We start from the raw sequence: 24,730 nt of genomic DNA, 5'->3' as shown, positions 1-24,730 counted from the left end.
AAACCCCCCCCCCCCCCCCCCCCCCACCCCTTTCCTTCTGTAGAGCTATTCTCTGATTGGCCACAGTTTCATGGGTTTGAATCCACTTTGTGACCTTTCCCAAAATGTCATCTCTGCGCGTTTCAATCTTGTTCTGCATCATTTTCCATTTTTACATTGTCTATAATAGGTGACCATAAAAATAATCTTTACTATCAGTGCCGGTCATGGAAGAGAATCACCGCCTCATTACCGCTCTTGTCGGAGGGACTGATTATCGGATGAATGGCAAGGAGCTCTGCAACGTAGCTGAGCCTGGGGCATCATGGCAGACTCAGTGCTTTTAATGCCTCTGTGGGCCTAAACTGCAGCCTCAACCTCTTCTTCACATCCCTTGCACTCTTTGCTGCACCTGATACCAAAAGGAAGAAAAACGAGACACTTAAAAGTGGAGGGTCTTCTCTTCTTTTAAATGAAAAGAGCAGCAACGAATGTAGTCGAACCTCACTCAATTATACCCTGTTACCTCCCTGGATCCTTTTAATGATCCCACACAGACACAGCGCTGTGATCCCACCGTGAAACACCCTGTGATGAAACAAACCATTGTGTGTGTCCTCGCCCCAATATGCTAATCCAGGATTAATTATGGACCAACCCTAATGAGTGTCTCTCTGGCCCTCTTAGATATGTAAATGTACCAGCAGTGGACAACGCTGAGAGGCTTTTGTTAACTCTCTGTGCTGTATAAAAAGGGGACGAACAGGACAAGGACAAAGGTTCAGCAATAATAGATTATTTCAAAATATATCAGTGTGGTTCAATACAGTTTATTTTTGTTGCAAGAAATGCCATTAGATTTCATTTTTTAAATCATAAAGTAATCCATTCATGTACAAGAAATTAAACCGAATTCTCTTAAATTCTCTGCAGTTAAATTCAAATAATGAACTTTAATTTTAATACGGTAAGATGTGGCATCTATTTTAAAAAGGTTTAAAAAAGTTGCCTCGGGAATCTAAGTTATTACATTATATCTATTAGCTGTAGTCACATAAGATACTGATCATTCCTGTGAATGATTTTGATGTGATGCTAAGAAATCAGCACAAGCTCATACTAAATATGACTTAAAAGGCTGATGGAAATGTTAGAAAGAGGTCCAGAGATTTTGATTTTGGTTTCATTTGGATGGGTGTTTTTCTTAGTATTAATGTCTCCTGTCTTCCTTCCTTTGTCACTACCCTGCCTTTTCAGTGCCTCATTAAAAATAATCACACCTCTTGAACGTTTCACATTTGTTATGTACAAAAACAAACTTAAGTTTATTTTATTGGTATTTTATGTGATTGACCAATGCAAAGTTGTGCACCTTTGTGAGGTGGGAGTGTAATGATACATGTAATGATTCATATTTTTTTACATTTAAAAATATCAAAAGTGTGACATGCAATTCCACACAGCCCCACCTTTTGGTTAACTTAAAGCTGCAGGCCTTTTATAATATGTCTATAATATAATGTGTTTTTGAACAATCGCTTTCTTCTTACCACTTTAATAAAGGCCAGATTTATGGATTGCACGACTCTAGTTGTCTGTTGATAGATTCTCCCACCTAAGATGTGGATCTCTGGTGCTCTCCTATAGTTGCCAAGGAAGGCAATTGACTGCACTGTACTTTATTTTGAAGTATTAGAATAAATGAGGATGAACACACACACACACACACACACACACACACACACACACACACACACATAACTATTTTCAGATTTGAATTTGTAAAAACAAAAATAAAATCCCTAACTTGACCCACAACGATCTTCATGTCACCTTCATTATGTTTGACTTTTTTTTCATCAGTTGATTACATAAACTCCGCCTAAATGTATGTGGCTGTAATGTGATAAAATTCAAGCGAGAAGGATACTCATGCAAGGCACTATTTGAATTTTGTATACAACCAAAAGAAAAGCTTGATTAAGTATGATTAAGTTGCATGGCAGATTGTCACATCAGTTATTGTCCTCTGATTTGTATCTTATATTGTTGCTTTTTTTTTTTTTCTCTAAAAGCTTATCAGTCTTGAATAATCAAAGGAAGAAAAGTACACAGGGGATGCGTCTCTGTGCGTCTAGTTTCTGTCCAAGGTGCTGAAATCTGCTGCTCCGGGCACAGATCACATGACTGCGCTTCCTTCTGCCTTCTGAGGGCAGGATGCTCGCTGAGTGTGTGCGCGCGCGCTCTCATGCACGCGGGCGGCTCTGTGCCTCATCATGAGCGGTCGGCAGGGCTGATCTGACACGGCGTCGGGTCCTCCGTACTATGCCCGCAGCGTGGTGAGCTTCGAGTGGTCTGGATGCGCCTCTGTGACTGCGCGCATATCAGTTTCTTTCTTGTTCTCCCCCCAGCAACAAAGTCTTTGGAAAAGGGGCGATGAGAGGAACTCAGGAGTGGGCTGAAGGTGCTCACCAAGTCTGACTGTGCTGTGGAGGTGCAGAGCCAGAAGAAAAAATGTAAGAATCCGCAGGCGAGCCTCTCGGATTCCCAGCCACAATGCAGAAAGGGATGAGACTCAACGACGGCCACATCACCTATCTGGCCCTTTTGGCGAAGAAGGACGGGACGAGGCGAGGCTTCTTGAGTAAGAAAAACTCAGACAACACAAAATGGCACTCGAAGTGGTTCGCCCTGTTGCAGAATATGATGTTTTATTTCGAGAATGAGTCCAGCTCACGCCCCTCCGGACTGTACCTGTTGGAGGGATGTGTCTGTGACCGGGCTCCGTCACCGAAACCGTCTCTGTCAGCGAAGGAATGCTTAGAGAAGCAGGTATGAGGCTGATCCAAGGAATGTGAGTTTGGATGCATTTGTTTTGCTACCCTTAAACTTTTCCAGATAACTGCAGCAGTTCCACCGACCAAACCGCCAGCACTGTTGTTGTATTTATTATTAAACATACAGTGTCACGCAAGCAAATGCAATTTTGGCTCACTTGACGTGGGTTTACGTAATTGCGTCATTCAGACATATAGTTTGCCAATTTTGCACTAAAACAATCTGTTCAAGCAGTTTGTTTAAACTCAGCAGCAGTGACGCAAACCTCCACGTTACATATTTTTCAGTTCCAAAGTTATCTCTTGCATAACGTTTTCGACGCATAAGTATTCCGAAACCCACAAATGTTCGGGGAAAGCGGCTCTTATTTGAGAAGAAAACTTCAGCTGCGTCCAAACTTTGCAGGTCTTGCATAGGAGAGCTGCTCACTGTGCTTTGACGTATTGATTTAATTCCTTGTCTTGATATTAATAGCACCCTTCCTTGGCAACTGTGTCTCCCCACTTTATAGAGGCGGTCCTTTTGATAGCTCGCTCATTATAATGATGCTCTAAAGACAGCAGTGAACGATATGTCGCATTAGGTTCCCTGTTTGCGTCTCAGTACATTCACGATTTATTTGACTTGTTTTTGTGCGGGTTTTTGAAAATCAGTTTACAAATACGTTTTTGTTTCATTCAATGAAATCTGTTTGTTGATGGCATTCAAGTAAAGAAGTGGCAAAGTGAGCCATGCAGTCACCTTCTAAAATCTACTTTGCCAGGTGGAGTCTCTTTAGCTTTCACGCAACACAGGAGATAGACCTCAAAATGTATTTTTTTCTCTTTCTTTTTATCTTGTTTGAAGGAAAAAGTGACGCGTCTTCTACATTCCAGCAATATCTGCAGTTTTTTGCTGTCATGTTGTATGTGCGTGCTTAATTTAAGTATTTTAATCACTGTCAGTCTTTATTTATAAAAGCATTATTTTACATTAAAATGAGGGCAGCACAAAGTGCTTTACATGAGGTATAAAAAAAATGCAAAGAAAAACAAATGTAAAAAAACAACTAGCTAAACGAGGCTGAATGTGGGGAAAACAGAAATTTACAGAAATGTGTGATTAACAGAGGGAATGTTGGTTTGAAAGACTATAGCAAACACATTGGTGATTATGTTCAGAGCTGGATTGAGAAAGGCCCATGGGTTATAGTTTAGGTGCCCTACCCACTCTAGTTTTACATCTGCTTCAGAGTTTTCAGCCTTTGTCCACTGAAAGTAGACTTTCTCTGCATTTATTCACTCTAAAAACATCCTTAATCATTATTTTGTTTTTATCAATATATATATATATATAAAAAAACAAACAAAAAAAACAAACAAACAGATTGACACAAACTTTTTCAGTAACTTTACCTGTTATGATCTTTCGATATTTGAGTTTGGGGTTTCTTTTTATGTCTCAGTTGTCTTTATTTTTGTTAATTCCTTTTTATACATATTTATTTGTTTATTGTTGTGTTCTCTGTACTTTTAGATTTTCTCTCTTGGACTTTCCTAGAATTTTACTCATCTCTTTTTTGCTATGTGTTAGTCATTCTCCCTCTCCCTCATCTCCCTACCTTAACTCTCCTCAGCTGTTTCTCATTCTCACACCTCATACCTTCTTGTCATGCCTTTCTCCTCACTTCCTCCTATATATAAGTTTTATGGTTTTCGTTTCTCTTTGCTAGAGTATTAAATTCTCCTCACCAGTTTTCCATCTTTTCCTGTTACATCTCCTGCAACCTCCTCCTTTTTGGAGAAAGCAGTGGCAGCAACATAGTCTATGTGTGACGGTCTGAGGTAGTTTCGGACCAAAATGCACACAGGGACTAGTGCTCGGCATATTGCAAAGTAGATCAGCTTTAATAAGGCTTGTAGTCAGCACTTACAAGTTGGCTTGGAGAAAAAACTCCATAGGCACAAATGCAGGAGAACACGAGGAGCTCGAGGAGAGACAGGACATTACACAAGGAACTAGCGGGGGATGATGAGCACAACCATGTATATAAGGGAGAGCAGTAGATTGGACCAATGAGAGGAAGCTAAGGTAATCAGAGAAGTGGGAACAGGTGTGGGAACTGGCTGTGGGGACTGAGGGAATGAATAGTTACTATGGTGACCGGACTGGGAGACACAGGGACACTAGAGAAATTAAACTATAAAATAAACTAAAGGGAAACTAGATCTAAAGATAAACAAACACTAACTCACAAGGAGGAGCAGGGAAAAGAAACCTAAACATAAGCTAAACATAACTAGTAACTCTAGAAATAACTAAATCTAAGGACATGTAAACAAGCACAAGAATTTAAGCAAATATTAACTAAACCAAGTAAACTACTAATCAAAGGAACAGGGAAAACCTTTAACAGCAAAGTAAACAAAAACAAAGAACAAAATCGCAGATCCTGACACTATGTGTATATTTTGATCATTTCCTTGTTGTTATGCTCCCACTTAGTTAATGTCTCTGTGTTCATTATTGTTAGTAGGTCTTTTCCTTATTAATTTATTATATTGTGTTTTGCTTTCTAGTTTATTCTAGTGTTCTTTGTGTAATTAGTTTATTCCTGTTAGATTTCTGTTAGATACTTCCCTGGGGTTTCTTGTGTTTCTGTTCAGCTCTATTCTGGTTAATTAGTCTCACTCCTTCAGCTGCTCCGCCTTCACTCTGCTTCAGCTGCTCCTCATTCCATCTGATTAGCTCTTCTTGTTCATTGGTCACCTTCCATCCCTGCCTCAGTATACGAGTTCACTGGTTCTCATTGTTCTCTGCTGGTTTCTTCCTTTGCTTCTATTCATTGCCATGTTCTTAATCACTCTGTTTTACTGCTGTTCCATGCCTGGGTCTATTTCATGTGCAATATTCTAATTGCTGACACATTTCTGTGCTTCTCCATTGATATTTTGAAGGATACATCTTTTGTGAAAAGCTCCAAGACTGTGAAGTTGGAAGGTCCATCTGTTTATATGTGAAAAGGATAAAACAAATAAAATTTGCTGCACACTGTTTAGCCTCAATGTGTCAGAGAAAATTCAGTTTTCTGTTTAACCGTTTCTCATATCTCTTTGGACCCCTCTCATAATGTAACTGGTCAACTTTGAGTCATCCCTCAATAACAACTTCCACATCAAAAAGTGTTGTTCTCAGCACAACCTGGCAGTATGGTGCATCACTTAAAACTGTGCACATATATTTATATTATATTGTAGATATGTTTATACTGTTTAATTTGTACTGTATTGCACCGACTACGCCAAAACAAATTTCTTGTATGTCCAAAAACATACTTGGCAATAAAGCTTTTCTGATTCTGATTCTGATTGTCTGACTGAAAAAAACGAAGACTTTTGAACTTCTGACCAGTAGGTCAGAAGCTGGAGAAGCTGAAAATCGCCCTGCTACTGTCAACAGATGATTTCTTGGGTGATCTCTGTTCTTTACACAAACAGTTGTGGAAATTCTGATCATTCATTTTAAATACTCCCCTTTGATGTCATTTTGAACACTAGGCTTAAACTACTGCATGTTTTTTATTTGAGAATATATTTTTACCACCATGTAAGTTCAAATCACATCCAGCCTTTATGCACAAAGGTTTAACCGGGAGCTGATGAGTGAAATAACACACTTTATACATAAAAGAACTACATGTAAAAAAGCAAAACAAACAAAAAAAATCCATAGAAACACTTTACTGTGTTTCCTTAATCTTAAATGTGTCGTATATGTTTTGTATATGGAAGCATCTTTATTATGTTTCACATATGCATGCCATCATTTGCCATCCAACAGAAATAATTAGTATTTTGTCTGAACTGTTATTCAGTTAGTTGTTATTTTGACTTTTCAGGTTTTCACTTTATTAGCTCTTGGATAGATGGTTAAAAATGCAAAGAGATTTTAATCTTATATGCATGACTCCTCCAGTTGTGATATGTGCTTGTTTGTGTTTTTGTCTCTATCCATGGTGAAAATCACATCTTCTTGCTCCTTGCTCATGGTTTGTCGGTTTTAATATCATGATCCAGATGTGCAGTCCGAAGTTAGAAAGCGTTAAATTCTCTAAAGAATCTTAGTAGGATGTTGAGGTTTTAAAAATCTGCAGATAAACACCAGTACTGTCTGTTTATTTATTTGTGCCCAAGCATGGCCTGTCGTGCATGAAATATCTGCTGAGTGACATCTATGACAGCAGCCGTTCATGCAGACTGCTGCAGTAAATTTATTTCAGCATTGGAATTAACTGAATTTGAAAGCCTTCAGTTAGTATTACACAGTCCTCTGTTCAGCATGTGTTCCTTTATGTAACATTCCAGGAATACATTTGCTTGTTTTTCTGTCATGTTTTCATATTTATCCAAATCTACGCATCTTTGACAAATCATCTGATCTGGTGTACACGTCTTGAAGTCTATATTTGCCTCTGTTTAGTACTGTATCCACCAGGGTTGATCTGCAAAACCCAGCAGCTCCACATAACAGGTAAAACAAGGACACAAAAGACTAATCGATGCTCCATGTGTGTTTGGACATACAGATACCCTTTTCCTTTTTCACCTCTCTGATAAAAACAGAGAGTGACAGTGGAGTCGATGAGCTGACTGCAGAGGTCATTAGAGGCGATGCTACTATACCCCTCCTGACATTAAACCTGTTAAAGATTAAAGCAGGTTTTGCAATTTTTTGTAGAACACCTTGTGTGTGTATGTGTGTGTGTGGAAGCTGCAGGAGGGATCGCCAGGAGGGTTGCTGGATCTTATCTGTGTGTGTCAGGGAGAGGGACAATGCAGCGGATAGATGCCAAGCCAACTGCCACTTTTCAGGGCTACGGTGCTTTTTATAGCCCTGCACTCCTCAGAGAAGGCAAAAAGATCTCTCCCTCCCTCCCTTCCTACCCGTCTGTCTCTGCGTTCTCATTGTATTCTTTGGAGTGTTCTACTTTTTAAATGTTCTTATTCCCCATTTAGAAGACGAGCTACGTTTAAGCCCAGTTACCATGGCAACCTGTATTTGCATCTGAAAAAGTGCATTTGAAGGAGGCCAACAAAATGTGCAACAATATGCCTTAGCATTGTGCTCCATTAAGTGAGCACAGAAAACGCTGATTTATATGAAAAATTTCTTGTGGGTCATCTTAGTCGCTCATATGGTGGTTTATGTTTTTTTTAGCTATTACCATGTGTTTACTTTATGCCAAAATCAGTATATTTTCAGTTATGTATCATCACTCTGGTCGACTAAATGTTTAATGTTAAATCAGTCATTTCAATGTTAACAACATGACTGCTGTCACTTAAAAGCCACGTTGACACTTTTCATCAAGGAATATGCTACTGTGTTAGAGGTCCTACTTATGTGCGTATTATATGAACAAGAAGGGGTGCAAACAAACAAAACAGGGAACATTGCTTCCAAAATAGTACAAAAATGTTTTCACACCAAATATGAGGTCTGTATCAATTTTATTATATTTTTTTCTTCCTTACCTATAATATTAAAACTTTCTGGGCATTTCCCATAAATTTCTCCTTCTTAAATTGTTGTCTCATTTTACTACAGCGTATTTATTTAAGCTATACAAATAAACAAACAATAAATAAAGATGTATATTTAAATTTATCAGCCTGAAAGGTTTAATGCTTTAGGTCACAGGACGCAAAAAGGGAAGCACATTGTTGATGACGGCTTGTTTTGCTGCTCATCAGGAAATATGGAACATTACTCCTCTTCACAAATGAGTGCTCTCATATTTTAAAGGGAAAGAAAAAAAACAACAAATCCAATATATTGGATTTGTGGGGGTCTGTTTACGATGCATCACTGTTATATAATTTGATGCGTTTTGACTACAGATAGCCTATTTGTATTATTTGTTCTTTGACCACCACTTTATCCTATGAGCCTTTTAGAGAACGATTCAACATAATGTACATTAAAAAATTGCTGTAATTGAACCTTTGTGGTTGCAAATTGCAGTTAAAGAGAATGAGTGTTTATGTCACTGGCAAATAAATAAAACAAACAAAACAAAACGAAATGGCCTAAGCCTGGAGGCTGTTAATTCAGAGGTGAAGTTACACAAACAGCACACAGATAGGGATTTCTACATACACACAGACGCAGGAAAGTTGGTTGTCAGCCCTAAAAATGTGTAGAAAAGCGTAAAATAAATTTTGTATTTCATTGTAGCCACACAATCTCACACAGCTTCTTTTTTTTTAAATCCAATGTTAGGACTTATTAGTTTTTAACTAAATCATTTGAGGCTTTATTGTTGATACCCATAACAAATTCAAATAAATGTAACTGAAACTTTTTTTATTTGATACTTTTATACCTTTTTGAGTTGATTGGGTTTTAGAGACTTTCATTTCATAATTCATTACTTTCTGGTTCAAAGTGGTAAAGAAATGACATTGCCCAGGGGCTTATTTCTTTTAGCTACTGACCACGAGGCTAGATGAGGACCAATGTTTAGTTTGCCACCATGCATAGTAAGGAAAATGGTAAAGCAGGAGAAAAAAAAAAACAAGTTTAAAAAGGTCACTGTTAGAGAACTGCTGTGAAGAGGTGCATCTTTTAATCACCGTGTCTTCATAAAAACAATTTTATGCCATCTATAGGCCAAGCAGGTGTTTTGGAGGCAGGTTCTAAGAAAAAAACAAGTTTTCTCTCCTAACAAAGGTCTCAAAAATTACAGGATTACAACTGAAACTTTGTGCTTTGGTCAGAAGAGACTAAGAATGAACTTTTCAGAAACAAACCAGGTGCATTTACATGGCACAAAAGAAAGAAAGAATATGTGGAAAATCACATCATACTCGCTGTTAAATATGGTGAAGGATCTGAAATGCTGTGGGCCTGTCTCTCTCCCAAAGAGCCCAGGAACGATGTTGTTTATTTGTTGTTTGTTACCCTACTAAATTAATGTTTCCATATTGAAGGTTGGCTTTGTATAAAAATTCAGTGTGACATTTTGCTACATTTCATTTCAGTATGTCTCACTTCAGAATAGCTAAGTAAATCTTGATTTTTCTCCCTAATGAGTAACTTTCTTAAATCAATTGTGTTTTCCAGTATTACTTCACTGTCACGTTCAGTCATGAGAACCAGAAGCCTTTGGAGCTGCGTACAGAAGAAGTCAAGGACTGCGACGAATGGGTGGCTGCCATCACACAGGCCAGGTAAGTTACACACACACTTCCGCTTGAATAAACAACTTTCAATAATCAAACAAAAAACGCAATTGATATGACACTGACTTTGCAAAGCTATGGCCCATCACTACTCTGAGAGCTGATTGCCAGGGCCAGATATCCAACAGGAACTAAATGACTTAAACGTGACAAGTTTCATCTGCTCAAACCATAACATCATCCATCCATTTTCTGCACCTGCTAAATCTTTACAGGGTCATTGGGGGGATCTGGTGACAGTATCCAGCAGGTCAATGGACAAGGGGCAGACAACCATGCACATACATGCTCATACCTAAGCGCATGAGTGGTCAAATAAACTAATATTCATGTTTTGGGATTATGGGAGGAAGTCATAGTACCCGGAAGGAGCCCAGGGGAGAAAATGCAAACTCCACACAGGATGGCCCTATCCAGGATTTAAACTCTAAACCTTCTTGCTGTAAGGAAATAGTGCTAATACCTGTTCCACCATGCAGCCCACATAACAGTTTTTAACAATGTCCTTCGTACACACAATAATACAGTAGAGATGTTTCAAAGCAGTTCATGTCACCATGTTATTGCGTCCCACACTCACTGTTCAGCGTGGTAAGGATGGGTTATGGGCTGAGGTCTTCCCTTTATAAAGGTCTGGTTAGGATCATGAACATGTGTAAACCATCAGCCCTGTGAAGAACTGGCAACCTCTCAGACTGTGTCTCACCCACTAAACACTGGAAACAGGCATCAGGAACAAAGAAAGGAAAATGAATGGATAGATTGTGGATGTTAACAGTAACCAAATTAAATTGATTACCTGGTACCCTTGTTCTATAAATTCCAAACCTAAAATAGATTTTCAAATAAACTTGTCCACCATTTGTCCTCACTTCTGAACCCCATTACAATTTCCTATCAGGAATCCTGCAGGACGTGTCAGAATTTAGAGGTGTACATAAATTTAGCTGCACTGTGTATGTTATGTGCGTATTGCTGAAGGAACAGTACTATTGATAAAGCAATATAATGAGAGAAACAATTTTAAGGGGATTAGGAACAATTGTGTAATAAAAGCTGTCATTAAATATTTACAGGTAGCATTTGCTGAGCAAAAGGTCAATTGATTGAACTTAGTGAAGATTATATTGAAGAATATAGTGGGCTGTCAATATAGCGGCAATAAGGGAAGGCTGGCCTGTAGTATTATAATAAAAAGCAGAGAGAGTAACACCAGTGTTTATTGTACAAATATATTATTTTTGCTTACGTGTCTTCTTTAAAGGATTAACAGCCTGTGTTGTCCAGTTAAAATGATTAACTTTTTTAGGAAGCTATAAATCCACTTTTATTAATACAATATATAAATTTTAAAGCAGGCGCAAAGTGTCTAATCTACCAAATGTTTCCCCAAATTTTGAGATTTGTATATATATCTGCATAGCACTGCGTGGAAGTAAAGACTGTGGTTCATGTTGTTACACCTAAAACATTGCAGATAGTGCATCCTTCTCTTCACTTTTCAGGTGCTGGAAGCTATATGCTGATCTGGGGTGATCAAACCTCTTAATAGGACTAATCTGAATGCCTTGATATTAAGTAGGTACAGGCTCATACCTAATATTTAATGTTTGGCAAAAATTATTGAAAAAGCAGTTTATGAACAAATTCACAATTTTTTGATGGAAAAAAACAGCTTTCCAATCAGGTTTTTGACCAAATCCCGTTACTCAGAGTACACAGGTAAAAATGTTAACGTCATTGTTTTCTTCACTGATTTGACCCACATGCAGAATGACACTCAGGAGGCAGGAGAAAAGTTTAACAAGTTTATTTTGACAGGTAGTGGAAATTGAACTGGAACCGGGACTGGAGGCACAGCACTGTACGGGAAAGGAGGACACGTAAGTACTCTGGAGACAAATGGGGATTACTGGGAACTGGACCAAGATCTTTGCTTACTGTTTGATGAAAGGTGGTTGGAGTGGAGGAGTGATGCTGAGCCAAAGTACTGGTGAGGACAGGTTTCAACTGGGAGACATGAAAGGTTGGATGAATGCGGAGGTTGGCAGGGAGACGGACTGAGGTGAGACTGACTATGGACTCAATTTTGTAAGGACCAATAAATCTGGGTGACAATTTTCTGGACATGGATTTTAAGGGAATGTCTCTGGAGGATAGCCAAACCTTCTGTCTGGGTAGATACTAAGGAGCTGGTGAACGTTTCCTGTCTGCGTATACCTTGTTTTGCTGGGTGGTGCGGTGGAGTGGTTGATTGCCAGACCTGTTTACAACGGCGGATGTGATGATTTACAGAGGTGACGGCTATGTCCTTTTCATTGGCAGGAAACAGAGGGGGCTGGTAACCTAGAGAAATTTCAAAAGGTGAAAATCCAGTAGCAGAGGAGATGTGAGCATTGTGAGCGTATTCCACCCAAGGTAAATATTTGTTCCAATCTGAAGGGTTAACGGATGTAAGGCATCTGAGGGTTGACTCGAGTTCCTGGTTCATGCGTTCGGTCTGACCGTTGGATTGTGGGTAGTAACCTGACGTGAGAGATACCTTGCCATCCAGCGCTGTACAAAACTGTTTCCATACTTGTGAAATGAACTGTGGACCACGATCTGAGAGGATTTCTTGAGGAATGCCGTGCAGACGAAAGACATGCTTGACCAGCAGCTGGGCTGTCTGGAGCGCAGAGGGAAGTTTCCTGAGAGGAACAAGGTGACAGGATTTGGAAAAACGGTCTACAATGGTTAAGATGGTTGTCATACCTTGAGAACTAGGGAGTCCGGTGACAAAATCCAATGCGATGTGGGACCAAAGTCTTTTTGGGATGCTGAGGGGTTGGATCAACCCTGCTGGGGATTGGTTAGTGGATTTATTACGTGCACAAACAGAACAGGCTTTGACATACTCCTTTACATCCTTATGTACAGATGGCCACCAAAACTTTCATGAGATGAGGGCTATGGTTTGACTAGTGCCTGGATGAGCTGAAAATCTTGATGTATGAAACCAGTGAATGAGTTTAGACTGGACTGCTGAAGCGACATAGGTGCGGTTTGGTGGACCAGTTCCAGGGTCAGGTTCTGATTGTTGGGCTTGGGTGACAATGCTCTCAATCTCCCAAGTTAGGGAACCCACAATGGAACTGGGGGGAAGTATGGTGGTTGGTTGTTTACCTGAGTCATATGGTGAGTACTGGCGAGACAGGGCATCAGGTTCACATTTTTATCTCCAGGTCTGTATGAAATAGAAAGGTTAAACCGGGAGAAGAACATAGACTAGCGAGCCTGATGGGATTTAAACATTTGGCTGATTGATATAAGCAAGATTTTTGTGGTCGGTCCATATCAGCACCGGGTGAACTGCACCCTCCACCCAGTGGCGCCACTCCTCCAAGGCCAGCTTAATGGCTAGGAGTTCACGGTCTCCCACATTGTAGTTTCGCTCCGCATAGGACAATCTACGGGAGAAAAAAGCAGATGGGTGAAGTTTTCCATCCGAATCAGAGCACTGTGACAATACGCTGTGTCTGAGGCGTCCACCTCTAAGATGAACTGTTTTGTGGTATCTGGGTGAACCAGAATGGGTGCCTGGGAAAAGCTTTCCTTAAGAAGGGAAAAAGCTGTGTCGGCTTCTGAAGTCCACTTGAATTGTTGTTTGGTAGAAGTAAGGGCGGTTAGGGGAGCTGCGACCCGGCTGAAGTTTTTTATGAAACGTCGGTAGAAGTTTGCAAATCCGAGAAAACGCTGAAGCTGTTTGCGAGAATCTGGAGTAGGCCATTGGAGAACCTGCCCACCCTCTAATATGAAGCCCAGGAAAGTGACTGATGGCTTGTGAAACTCACATTTCTCTGCTTTAACGAAAAGTCTGTTTCTCAAGGAGGCGTTGGAGGACTAAGCGGACATGACGTTGATGTTCAATGATGTCTTTGGAGTAAATGAGGATATCAAGATATACGAAAACAAAGAGGTTTACAAAAACTCTCAACACGTCGTTAACCAAGGCTTGGAAAACTGCTGGAGCATTGCAGTGACCAAATGGCATTACCAGGTACTCGAAATGGCCAAGGGGGGTCTTGAAAGCTGTCTTCCATTCATCTCCTTGACGTATCCGGACCTGGTGGTAGACGTTGCGGAGATCTAGTTTGGTGAATATTGTGGCGTCTTGGACTGGTTCAAATGCAGAAGATAACAGAGGAAGAGGATATGTATTTTTCACAGTGATCTGATTAAGTCCTCTGTAGTCTATACAGGGACGAAGTGAACCATACTTCTTACCTACAAAGAAGAAACCAGCCCCTAACGGAGAGGAAGACCGATGGATGATTCCAGCAGCTAGTGACTCAGATGTATTTTTCCATGGCTTGTCTTTCTGGGTGTGAAATATTGTATAGGCGACTGGACGGAAGTGCTGCCCTAGGCAGAAGGTCTATTGTGCAGTCATAAGGACGATGGGGTGGAAGTGATATGACTCTTGATTTACTGAATACCGGTCTTAAATCCAGGTATTCCTCGGGAACTTGTGACAAATCTGATGGCTCAGTCTCCACTGAATAGACCGGGGTGGAAATGGGTGAGGCAGCAGACTGTAAACAAACAGATAAACACTTTGTGGACCAGCATTCGATCCGACCTTCTGACCAGTTTAGATGGGGGTTGTGTTTGTGCAGCCAAGGAAATCCTAAACCCAGTGAGCTTTGAGAAATGGGGAAGACAAAACATTTTTTTTTCACGTGGTTTCCAGAGATGATGAGTTCAACAGGCAGAGTGCGATGGGTAACTCGGTGGAGTGTATTCCCATCAAGTGCGAGGACTTGATGGGGTGGATCTAGGGGTTCTGTGGCTATTTCAGCTTGTTGTACTAGGGACTGATCGATTAGGTTTTGTTCACACCCGGAGTCTATGAGCGCAGATAGATTTAACTGATTTTGTTTGGAGTAGGAGGGTTGCTGACAAGGTCAATCTAGGGGTCTTCCTGTTAATTTTTTGGTCCACCATCTCCCCCTTTAAAGGTGGCAGACCCTCTCTTTTAGTCGAACTGGGCAGGCCATCACAAAATGATCTGATGATCCACAATATAAGCATTGGTTAGACTGCCTGCGCCACTGTTTTTCTTCCGGTGATAACCGGGTGCACCCTAACAGCATGGGTTTGGGTTCAGGGGAATTTATACTCATCTGGAGGTGTGGTGATTGCGACGGGACCTATCAACTACTTGTTCTCTTTTAGAAATCTTTCTTTCTCTCATGCAATTATCCATCCGAGTGGCCAGGATGATATATTCATTCAATGTCTTGGGCTCTTCAACCAGAGCTAACTCATCTTTCAAGGACTCATCTAGGGACTGGAAAAAAGCTGACTTAAGGGCACAGGAGTTCCAGCTGGAAGCTGCTGCTAAGGTACGAAACTCAATGGAAAATTCTGACACAGGTCTATTTCCGTGTTTCAGCACCATCAGGCGACGGGTCACAGTCGTTTGGTCTATATCTAACTTGAAAATTTGTTTAAATTCTTGGATAAATTCATCAAATGAACAACCAAATTGACTACAGTCCATAAATCTTGCTTCTGCCCAACGAAGCGCTTTGCCAGTTAATAACCCTAAAATGAATGCTATCTTAGCGTCATCATGGGGGAAAGACTGTGGGGAATGGTTAAACACCAATGAACACTGTGGCCCTGTCCCAATACCCGCACTTCCACCCTTGTGTCCCTGAATTGCGCGTTCCCGTTGATGGGTTTGAGTGCGTAGTGTGTCCCAATTCTCCAGAGTCGTCCTTAGCCCTGCCCCAATTGTGCCCCACATCCGCCCTTCGGCGAAGCCCGCATCTAAGCGGACTTCGCCGAAGTATATTACCCACAATTCACTGCTGCAGATGACGTTCTGAGCAAAAACCAATCACAACCATCAACGTAACCAGCCATCAAATCAGAATAAAAAGAACTGTGTAAACTTTAGACAGCAAGCCGACAAATATTTTCTTTTACTAGTTTTCCAGGCTCAACATTGTAAGAAACCACTGGGTTCAGAGTGAGTCTGGGCAGTCAGTAGCCCATAAAACTGAAGTTACCTTTCAAACAAACACTGGCGCAGCGAGAGTCTGGTGTATAAGCCTCCGTCGCTTCCTGCACTTTCTCCTCAAAACAATTGCTTGTTGAGGTTTTAAATAGTTGTTTTAGCAGCAAGACTGTGAAAACAGCGCCGGTCCCGCCCTTTTGATGTTGCAGTTACGGTGCAGAGGTGCAAGTCGATGACGTAACCCCTACTGTCCCAATTCTCCAATTTTGCACGCTTGTAACCTGTGCACTTCAACCCTTACATGCACTTGTACAAAGTAAACACTTCATAGAGGGGCGTAGGGTGTAGTGTGGGAATTGGGACAGGGCCTGTAACAAAAATCCTCCACAACTACTGATCTCACCGGAGAATTTTTTCCGGGTTTGGGGAGGTGACGTCACGGGGGTACGGAAGTTGTTGTGAGACTGGAGGATAAACTGGTGACTCGGCGGCACCCTCTGGTGTCTGGGATGTTCGGATGTTCAGGGCGTGTTGAAGGAGCGAAGCCATCTGATCTAGCTGTTGACATGAATGTTGTTGTTGTTCCAGGAGGGTATGAAATGTGGATCCGTGACTGTCTCTGCTGGGTCAGATTGGCCTGAGTGTTCTGTCATTGTTTTCTTCACTGATTTGACCCACATGCAGAATGACACTCAGGAGGCAGGAGAAAAGTTTAACAAGTTTATTTTAACAGGTAGTGGATATTGAATTGGAACTGGGACTGGAGGCACAGCACTGTACGGGAAAGGAGGACACGTAAGTACTCTGGAGACAAATGGGGATTACTGGGAACTGGATCAAGATCTTTGCTTACTGTTTGATGAAAGGTGGTTGGAGTGGAGGAATGATGCAGAGCCTGGGATGACTGCTGCTGCAGAAACGGTGAGTTATCCAGGACTTTGGGTGAGTATTTGGCAGTTGAATTATCCAGATCAATATTACTGATTTGAGGTTACCTGGTGAGGATTTGGTGAAGCAATTGGTGGAGGGTGAGCAGGGTTCGCTTGCCTGGAGATGTCGGTATTGAGCTGTCAGCTGGAGCTTGATCCAAAATGGGTTTCTTTTGAGGCTTGAATACTTAGGCTGAGGCAGGATCCAAACCGAGGACTTAGAGCCAGAGCTGAAGGTCGCAGGGACTTGAGACCAGGACTTGAGGCTTTCTAGGATGGAGCACAAGAGAGGTAAGAGACTATGAACTTTAACTTTAAACTGAGATCTCATTGCTTGGCCATTTGGAGTTACCACAGAGGTTAACAGCTCCACCTGCTGACAGCTCCACCTTCTTATACTCCTCCAGGTTGATGGAAATGAGGAACACCTGCTACCCTCCACATCGTAGGATCTTGGTGGCATCTAGTGGTGAGTAAGTGTTAGCAGCACGCAAAAAACAATACATGAACACTCCCAGACTCAAATGAGAACACCTTCACAATAATGCATCCAATAAATATGTTGTGGTGTTTCTGGAGCTTGGTGCTGTGTTTGACATAGCTCATAATATACTTATTGATAGACTGGAAATTGTGGTGGGATTGATGTGCACTGTGCTGTACTGGTTTAGATCTTTCTAGGCAGATTGGGACTACTTTGTGTTGTTTGGCAAATATAAATCTGAGTAAACCTATACCATATATGGGGTTCCTTGAGGCCCTATCTTCGAGTCAGTTTTTTCAATGATAGTATATTCCATTTAGCTCCGATTTTGGAGTACCACAGTGTGTTTCACATGACCACAGTCCCTTAAGGTCAATGAGTACAGTAAATAGTATAAACATACTGTATATAGCGCTTTTTTAAAGTCATACTATCACCAAGCCACACTCACATGTATGCACCAATACACAGATTGGGAGGCAACATGTGGCCAGGAGGTAGCTGGGAACTAACCCACAAATTGTTCGATTGTAAGGCAGCTACTTTTCCCTTTGAACCACAGTCAATCCCAAAAGTATATACAATGGGTCACAATTTCATCGTAGCTTAATATAGAGAACACAGAAGTTAAAGGTTTTGGTTCCAAACATGCAAGGTTTCATATGAAAGCCCTATTCAGTTCCACTCAATTAAATCCAATTTTATTTATATAGCATTTTTAAAATATGAAAGTAACTCACCCAATAAGACAGAAAAGTTAAAATAATCACAGTAAAAACATACTACTAAATTTAATACATAAAACAGAACATGTAACATGTAGGCATGAGTCTACCATCATCAAAACAATATTGCTTGAATAGCAGGTATCTGAAGTCCCTCCACTGGCTGCCTGTTTGTAAAAGCATAGATTCTTAAACTCTTACTAATGTTTTATAATGAATCGTTTTGGGCCTAAAATATTTCAGAGTGGATTGTCAGATCTAAACCATATAGACCCCTGAGTTCATCAGAGACCTATGTACAGCTCTGGACTTCAATTTCCAATCACCTGGGAAATGTAAAAGCATTAACTTCTTTAAATCAGGACCGAAATTATTATTGTTCATTGCATCTTTCTGGTAAAGGACAAATGTGCATTCTACTGTTATATTTTCTATTATTTTGATATATTTATTTACGTTTAATGTTATTTTCTGTAACGTTCCTTCATTTGCCTATAAATCACTTTGAATCATCTTGTGTTTGAATTGTGCTATACAAATAAAATTGTCTTGGCTTCAAACTGATGCTGATCCCATGTCTGCTTTTGTCTTAAGGAATATTTGGAAATCCTCTGAAAAGTTCATTAATGAGGTAGTCACAATGTCTGGATGTGTGTGCTTGTACAGTTACAGAAACCTGGCTACAGAGCATGAGACCCTCATGCAGAAGTATCTTCATCTGCTCCAAATAGTTGAGACAGAGAAAACAGTAGCTAAACAACTTCGACAACAGATAGAGGACGGGGAAATAGAGATAGAAAGGCTAAAATCTGAGGTAAGTTGCCTCCTAATTTAAGTCTTGCCAAACCTATGTTTGTATATTTCTGTGTTTATCTAATTGTATGGTACACAAACAGAAAGGGTGACAGAAACAATGCACCAAACGTAATGAGGCAGAGAGGACAGTGTTCACGGGACTAAGGTCCCGACAGATTTCAAACCATAGTGTCATGAATTCCTGATGAGTGGTAGCTTGCAGTGCCCCCTAGAGACTATTATACTGTTGAATGTTTTGTATCCTCATTATTCAGCCTATACTAGATCAAATGTGTCTCTCTTTAATGTGCTAATGGAGGTTTCAATTGAATCCAGTTCTTTCAATATGGATGAGTCAGCTTTTGTTGTTCATGATACTTCAGGGTGCACTTCAAAATACAAATCAGCTTTCTCCCTTTTCATGGCCACAGTCTTCAACAGTAATGGATGCTGTTTATTATCAGTTCTTTGTTAAAAGTTTTCTTATTCATATTCTGAGTGCTGAAAGTGTGAATATAACAAACCTGAAAACAGATGCCAAATGTCATCTTTTTCTGGCTAATTTAGTTTGTATTTATCATTCATCTAAATCAGCTAATAAACCAAAGCAAAGTTGATCGAAAGGCAGTTTGCATCACAGAAAAATGATAGACTCAATAAAACATGTAGGGATGGTTTGGATATATTGTCATATATACATGCATATACAATGTTTTCCAACCTTTTAAAATTTTTTTTTGTTTCCCTTGAATTTTAGATTGCTGGACTTCTGAGGGATAATGAAAAGATCCAGTCAAATCCAGAGGTACCGCCAAGTGAGGATGACACTGAGATCAAAAAGATCAAGAAGGTGACATGCAGCTCCTCTGCTGCTATGCTTTTTAAACGGTGAAAGAAATTATCAGTTAATCAGAGGGAAAAATATGTGAATTCATACAGAGAGATTGGGAAGGGAAAGGTCAGCAGATTTTTTTTAAATTCTCCTCAACCAACAGAAAGTGCCTTTCATCTTGCCTGTCAAAAGAAGGATGGACTACATAGTAAACATGTTCCATTATGCAATGCTATATTCAATACAAAAGATAATTGAAGTAAATGCTGCTTAAATATTAGGTAATGTTAGACAGCTCATTATGTATTGAAAGATGCATGTTCATAAAAACACTGGCGACACAACCCTTTTGTGATACGTTTTCCCAACAGGTGCAGAGCTTTTTGCGAGGTTGGATTTGCCGCAGGAAGTGGAAAACCATCATCCAGGACTACATCCGTTCCCCCCATGCTGAGAGCATGCGGAAGAGGAACCAGGTGGTGTTCAGCATGCTCGAAGCAGAAGCCGAGTATGTTCAGCAGCTCCACATCTTGGTCAACAACTTCCTGCGGCCGCTCCGCATGGCAGCCAGCTCCAAGAAACCGCCTATCACCCACGACGATGTCAGCAGCATCTTCCTGAACAGGTTGTCTTTAACTGGCAAATGCTTTTATTAAGAGAATGAGAAATTAAAAAAGTGGTTTTCTCAATCAGTATTTTCCATGTTTGCCTGTGTGTTTTATTAGTGAGACCATCATGTTCCTCCACCAGATCTTCTACCAGGGCCTTAAGGCCAGGATAGCCAGCTGGCCAACACTGGTGCTGGGTAAGGCACTCGGAGACTCTGAATTTTGATGCTCTGTCTCTGGATGTATGCAGAACTGTTTCTACTGTTGTTGGTACAGTACCTTGAAAAAGTACTCATACCGCTTAAACTTTTTTAACATTTTGTTATGTTACAACAAATCTCATTGTATTTTACAAGGACTTACACGATAGACCAACACATTTCATTGCATAATTATTAAGTGGAAGGAAAATTTAGAACTACTGCTTCCATGCTTCCATTTTCAGCCGACCTGTTTGACATCCTGCTGCCCATGTTGAACATCTATCAAGAGTTTGTGAGGAACCATCAGTATAGTTTGCAGATCCTGGCCCACTGCAAGCAGAACAGAGACTTTGATAAACTGCTGAAACAGTATGAGGCCAAGCCTGACTGTGAGGAAAGGACACTGGAGACATTCCTCACTTACCCCATGTTCCAGGTAAAATTCACAGTTTACAGTATGAGGAGAAAAATGTAACACAATCCACAAAATTTTAAAACACTAATCCCCCATTCAAACAGTGGTAAATTATATTTACTTGAAAATAATACATTCACTAACCTGAACCAACATTGTGTACCTGTAGGATACCGTGAAAACCCATAAGGTGCATTTTTTTGATATTCCTGATTTCTTTCACAGTTCAATCAACTAATGCTGCAGTGTTACAAAAAGTCACATTTGTTTCTCTTTGACTGTGTATGTCAGTCTGTGTTAAACATGAGTGACAAGATGTTGATTTGTACCAATTCAGGCTGCAGCTTCTCTCATACAATGGCATTACATGAGGTTTTCAAACTTCGTCACAAGCAGATCATTCATTTTCAGACATACTTGTTCATACAGTTGATGGCTGCCTACTTTCTTTTTTTTTACAATTTCAGAAGAAATGGCACATGCCAGACTAATTTAAAACATGTTTCTCTCTTATTTCCAGATCCCTCGCTACATCCTGACGTTGCATGAGTTACTGGCGCATACTCCTCATGAGCACGTGGAAAGAAACAGTTTAGACTATGCCAAGTCAAAACTGGAGGAACTCTCCAGGTAGATTCACTTTTTGTCCATCTCCTTTTAAGGAAATCCACAATTCATATAATGACTGACTCTATCGGCTTATAACTTTCAAATCCCTCTTTAGTTGGGAAATTCATTGAGACAATTCAAAGCTGTACAAGGCGTAAACCAAAGTGCCTATTTTTTCAATACAGCTGTCTTCTGCAATTATGATTATTTGATTATGGATATTTATTACAAATTATAATTTGAAATTATTATTTCTAACCAAAATCATCCACAAAGTTTGAACATTTAAAATATACTGTGAGATTGTGATTGTTGGGCAACAAGCACCTAATAATTAAAATTAATACTTGGAATTATTAATTAATAACTATTAACCAAAATCACCAAAACATAACTGTTTTTCAGAAAGGGATGATACGAGCACAAGCTTTCAGGCACTTTCACAAAAATAAGCACCAAACACTTATCTCTTTATTAACTAAAATATTTCAACTTTACAGTTAAATATGCCATTAATGGCAACCTTAATGGGCAAGTCAAGAAATCCATGCATGGGATGAATCCAAAACTGCAATGAATTCAATTCAATTCACTTGATTTCAAATTCAATTCAGAAATTGAATGCAGGGAGGTGTAGTTGGATTAGTCCTTCTCTCCAGTAGTTGATGCCACAGCTGCATCTTGATAAATGCGATTTTTTCAGTAGTTTAACATATAAGTTTCAGTAGTCAAACTTGTATATTAAATAGATTAATTACACGCACTTATTGTTCAGTTATATGTCTGTCAGTTATGATGATTATGGCTTACAGCTAATGAAAACCCGAACTTCAGTCTCTCAGAACATTAGAATACTGTATAGGACCAGTGAAGTACCATTTTTTAAGATTGAAATGTCAACCTAGCATGTGACCGTGTGCTGTGCAGTATATGCACTTAATATTTGGTCAAAGGACCTTTTGTATGAATTCCTTCATCAGTGTAGCGGGGCATGGAGGCTATGCCATCTGTGTCTGCTGGTGTGTTAAGAAAGCCCAGGTTGCTTTAATAGCGGCCTTGAGCTCTTCTCAATAGGTCTGGTCTCCTTCTCCTGACAATACTCCATGGATTCTCTAGAGGGTTTAGGCATGTTTGCTGAACAACTAAACACAGTGCTACCCTGGTTATAAAACCAGATATTGGTACTTTCTGAAATAAATCAACTTTTTAATGACGTTCTAATTCAATGAGATGCATCTGTATTTGTTATTGCTTTCAGAATCATGCATGATGAGGTGAGTGAAACAGAGAACATCAGGAAGAACCTGGCCATCGAGCGTATGATTGTAGAAGGTTGTGAAGTGCTGCTTGACACCAGCCAAACATTTGTGAGACAAGGTAAAGGAGGTTTGGTTGTTAGCTTGCAGCATTGATCATGATTAATCTAAGAGAAGAAACAAATATACATACTTCACATAATAACCTGAGGATTGAAACACAGAAATGAATTGAAAACCTGTATAAGTCAAAAAATAATAACTCATACATGTTTTATTTTGACTCAAAGAATTTTGAATATTTACATGTTAATGTTACAAAACTGAGTGCATGTGTCTATGTGTCCACAGGTTCTCTAATCCAGGTGCCAATGAGTGAGAAAGGGAAAATCACAAGAGGCCGTCTGGGCTCTCTGTCTCTGAAGAAGGAAGGGGAGAGACAGTGCTTTCTCTTTACCAAGCATCTCATCATTTGTACCAGAGGCTCTGGAGGAAAACTTCACATCACAAAGGTAAAACATGGATTACACTCAGAAAGGGTTAAAACTAACAGATTGTTAATGAAGTAGATCTGGTATTAATTTAAAACAAATTTGGAGTTTCACAGCTTCCATGTGTTTAGAGCACATGTAGTACAGACCCAAATCTGTCAGTCATTAATCCAGTTAAGGTACTTTCTTACTGATCTTCCGACAAAAAGATCAAAGAATTAAAGAAAATAATCTTTTACCTGTCCTCTCAATCCTATCACAGAATGGAGTGGTGTCTCTCATTGACTCTACCCTGATGGAGGAGCCTGAGGGGACAGATGATGAGTGTAAGTTACCATTTCTTTTAATCCCAGCTTATATTTTCCTACCATGGTAGTTAAAAATGTGTATATATGAATAAACATAATGGTGTTTCTTTTGTGGCAGTAGCATAGCAGGATGGAGCATAGATGAACATGATGGCAGCGTATATGTGAGAATTAGGAGCACAGAAGAGGCAGTGCCTTTCCAATGGATTCATATCTCATGAACCTTTTTACATTTTGTCACATTACACCCAGAAACCTAAACACATTTAAGTAGATTTAATGTAATAGACTAACAGAATGTATTGTCTAAATGATAACTAGAAAGAAAAGGATACATGCTTTTTAAACGTTTGAAAAGGAAATATCTGATAAGTGTGGTATGCATTTGTGTTTACCCCCTTTTAATCTAATACCCGTAAATGAAACTCAATGTACACAAATACTTTCAGTTTGCCTGTGTGTAATTTCATCTCAGTGTAAATACAGGTGTTTTGTAAAAGGCTCAGAAATTTGTTCAAGAACATAGGTGAACAAACAACATGCTGAAGGCCAAGGAACACTCCAGACAGGTCAAGGATAAAGTTAAGGAGTACATAGCAGGGTTAGGTCCTAAAACAATATCCTAAATTTTGAACATCTCACAGATCACTTGTCCATCATCTAAAATTAGAAAGAGTATGGCACAACTGCACACTTAATAGATGGCCTCCCACATATACTAACAGGCTGGACAAGGAGAGCATTGATTAGAGAAGCAGCTCAGAGGTCCATGGTAACTCTGGGGGAGCTACAGAGATCCACAGCATATTTAGGAAACCTGAATCAATTTTCTTCCACTTTACAGTTATGCACTACTTTGTGTTGGTTGATCACATATTGTTCCAATAAAATTTATAGATTTTTGTGGCTGTAATGTGACAAAATATGGAAAAGTTCTAAGGTTACGAATTCTTCTACAAGAGCTTGTATATCTGTGGTGGTAGAATTGTGCTTATTGCATGTAACGTAATTCTGACATGGTCTGACAG

General features: G+C 39.9%; 1 protein-coding gene across 1 annotated transcript in view; it reads left to right on the top strand.

Moving 5' to 3' along the window:
* Nucleotides 1-790: 790 nt before the first annotated feature.
* The window catches only part of LOC124867205 (ras-specific guanine nucleotide-releasing factor 1-like), a 50,450-nt gene continuing 26,510 nt past the window's right edge, over nt 791-24,730 (top strand). The window contains exons 1-11 of the mRNA XM_047363521.1: nt 791-2,811; nt 9,922-10,028; nt 18,852-18,999; nt 19,738-19,830; nt 20,184-20,437; nt 20,538-20,617; nt 20,866-21,059; nt 21,559-21,668; nt 22,906-23,024; nt 23,255-23,415; nt 23,657-23,720. Coding sequence (XP_047219477.1) covers nt 2,536-2,811; nt 9,922-10,028; nt 18,852-18,999; nt 19,738-19,830; nt 20,184-20,437; nt 20,538-20,617; nt 20,866-21,059; nt 21,559-21,668; nt 22,906-23,024; nt 23,255-23,415; nt 23,657-23,720 — 1,606 coding nt within the window. The 5' untranslated portion in view covers nt 791-2,535. The remainder of the gene's footprint in view (nt 2,812-9,921; nt 10,029-18,851; nt 19,000-19,737; nt 19,831-20,183; nt 20,438-20,537; nt 20,618-20,865; nt 21,060-21,558; nt 21,669-22,905; nt 23,025-23,254; nt 23,416-23,656; nt 23,721-24,730) is intronic.

Source organism: Girardinichthys multiradiatus, chromosome 4 (genome assembly GCF_021462225.1).
Source record: "Girardinichthys multiradiatus isolate DD_20200921_A chromosome 4, DD_fGirMul_XY1, whole genome shotgun sequence".
Lineage (NCBI taxonomy): Eukaryota > Metazoa > Chordata > Actinopteri > Cyprinodontiformes > Goodeidae > Girardinichthys > Girardinichthys multiradiatus.
Note: the sequence above shows the minus strand (reverse complement) of the source record. Positions and strands in the feature narration are given on the sequence as shown.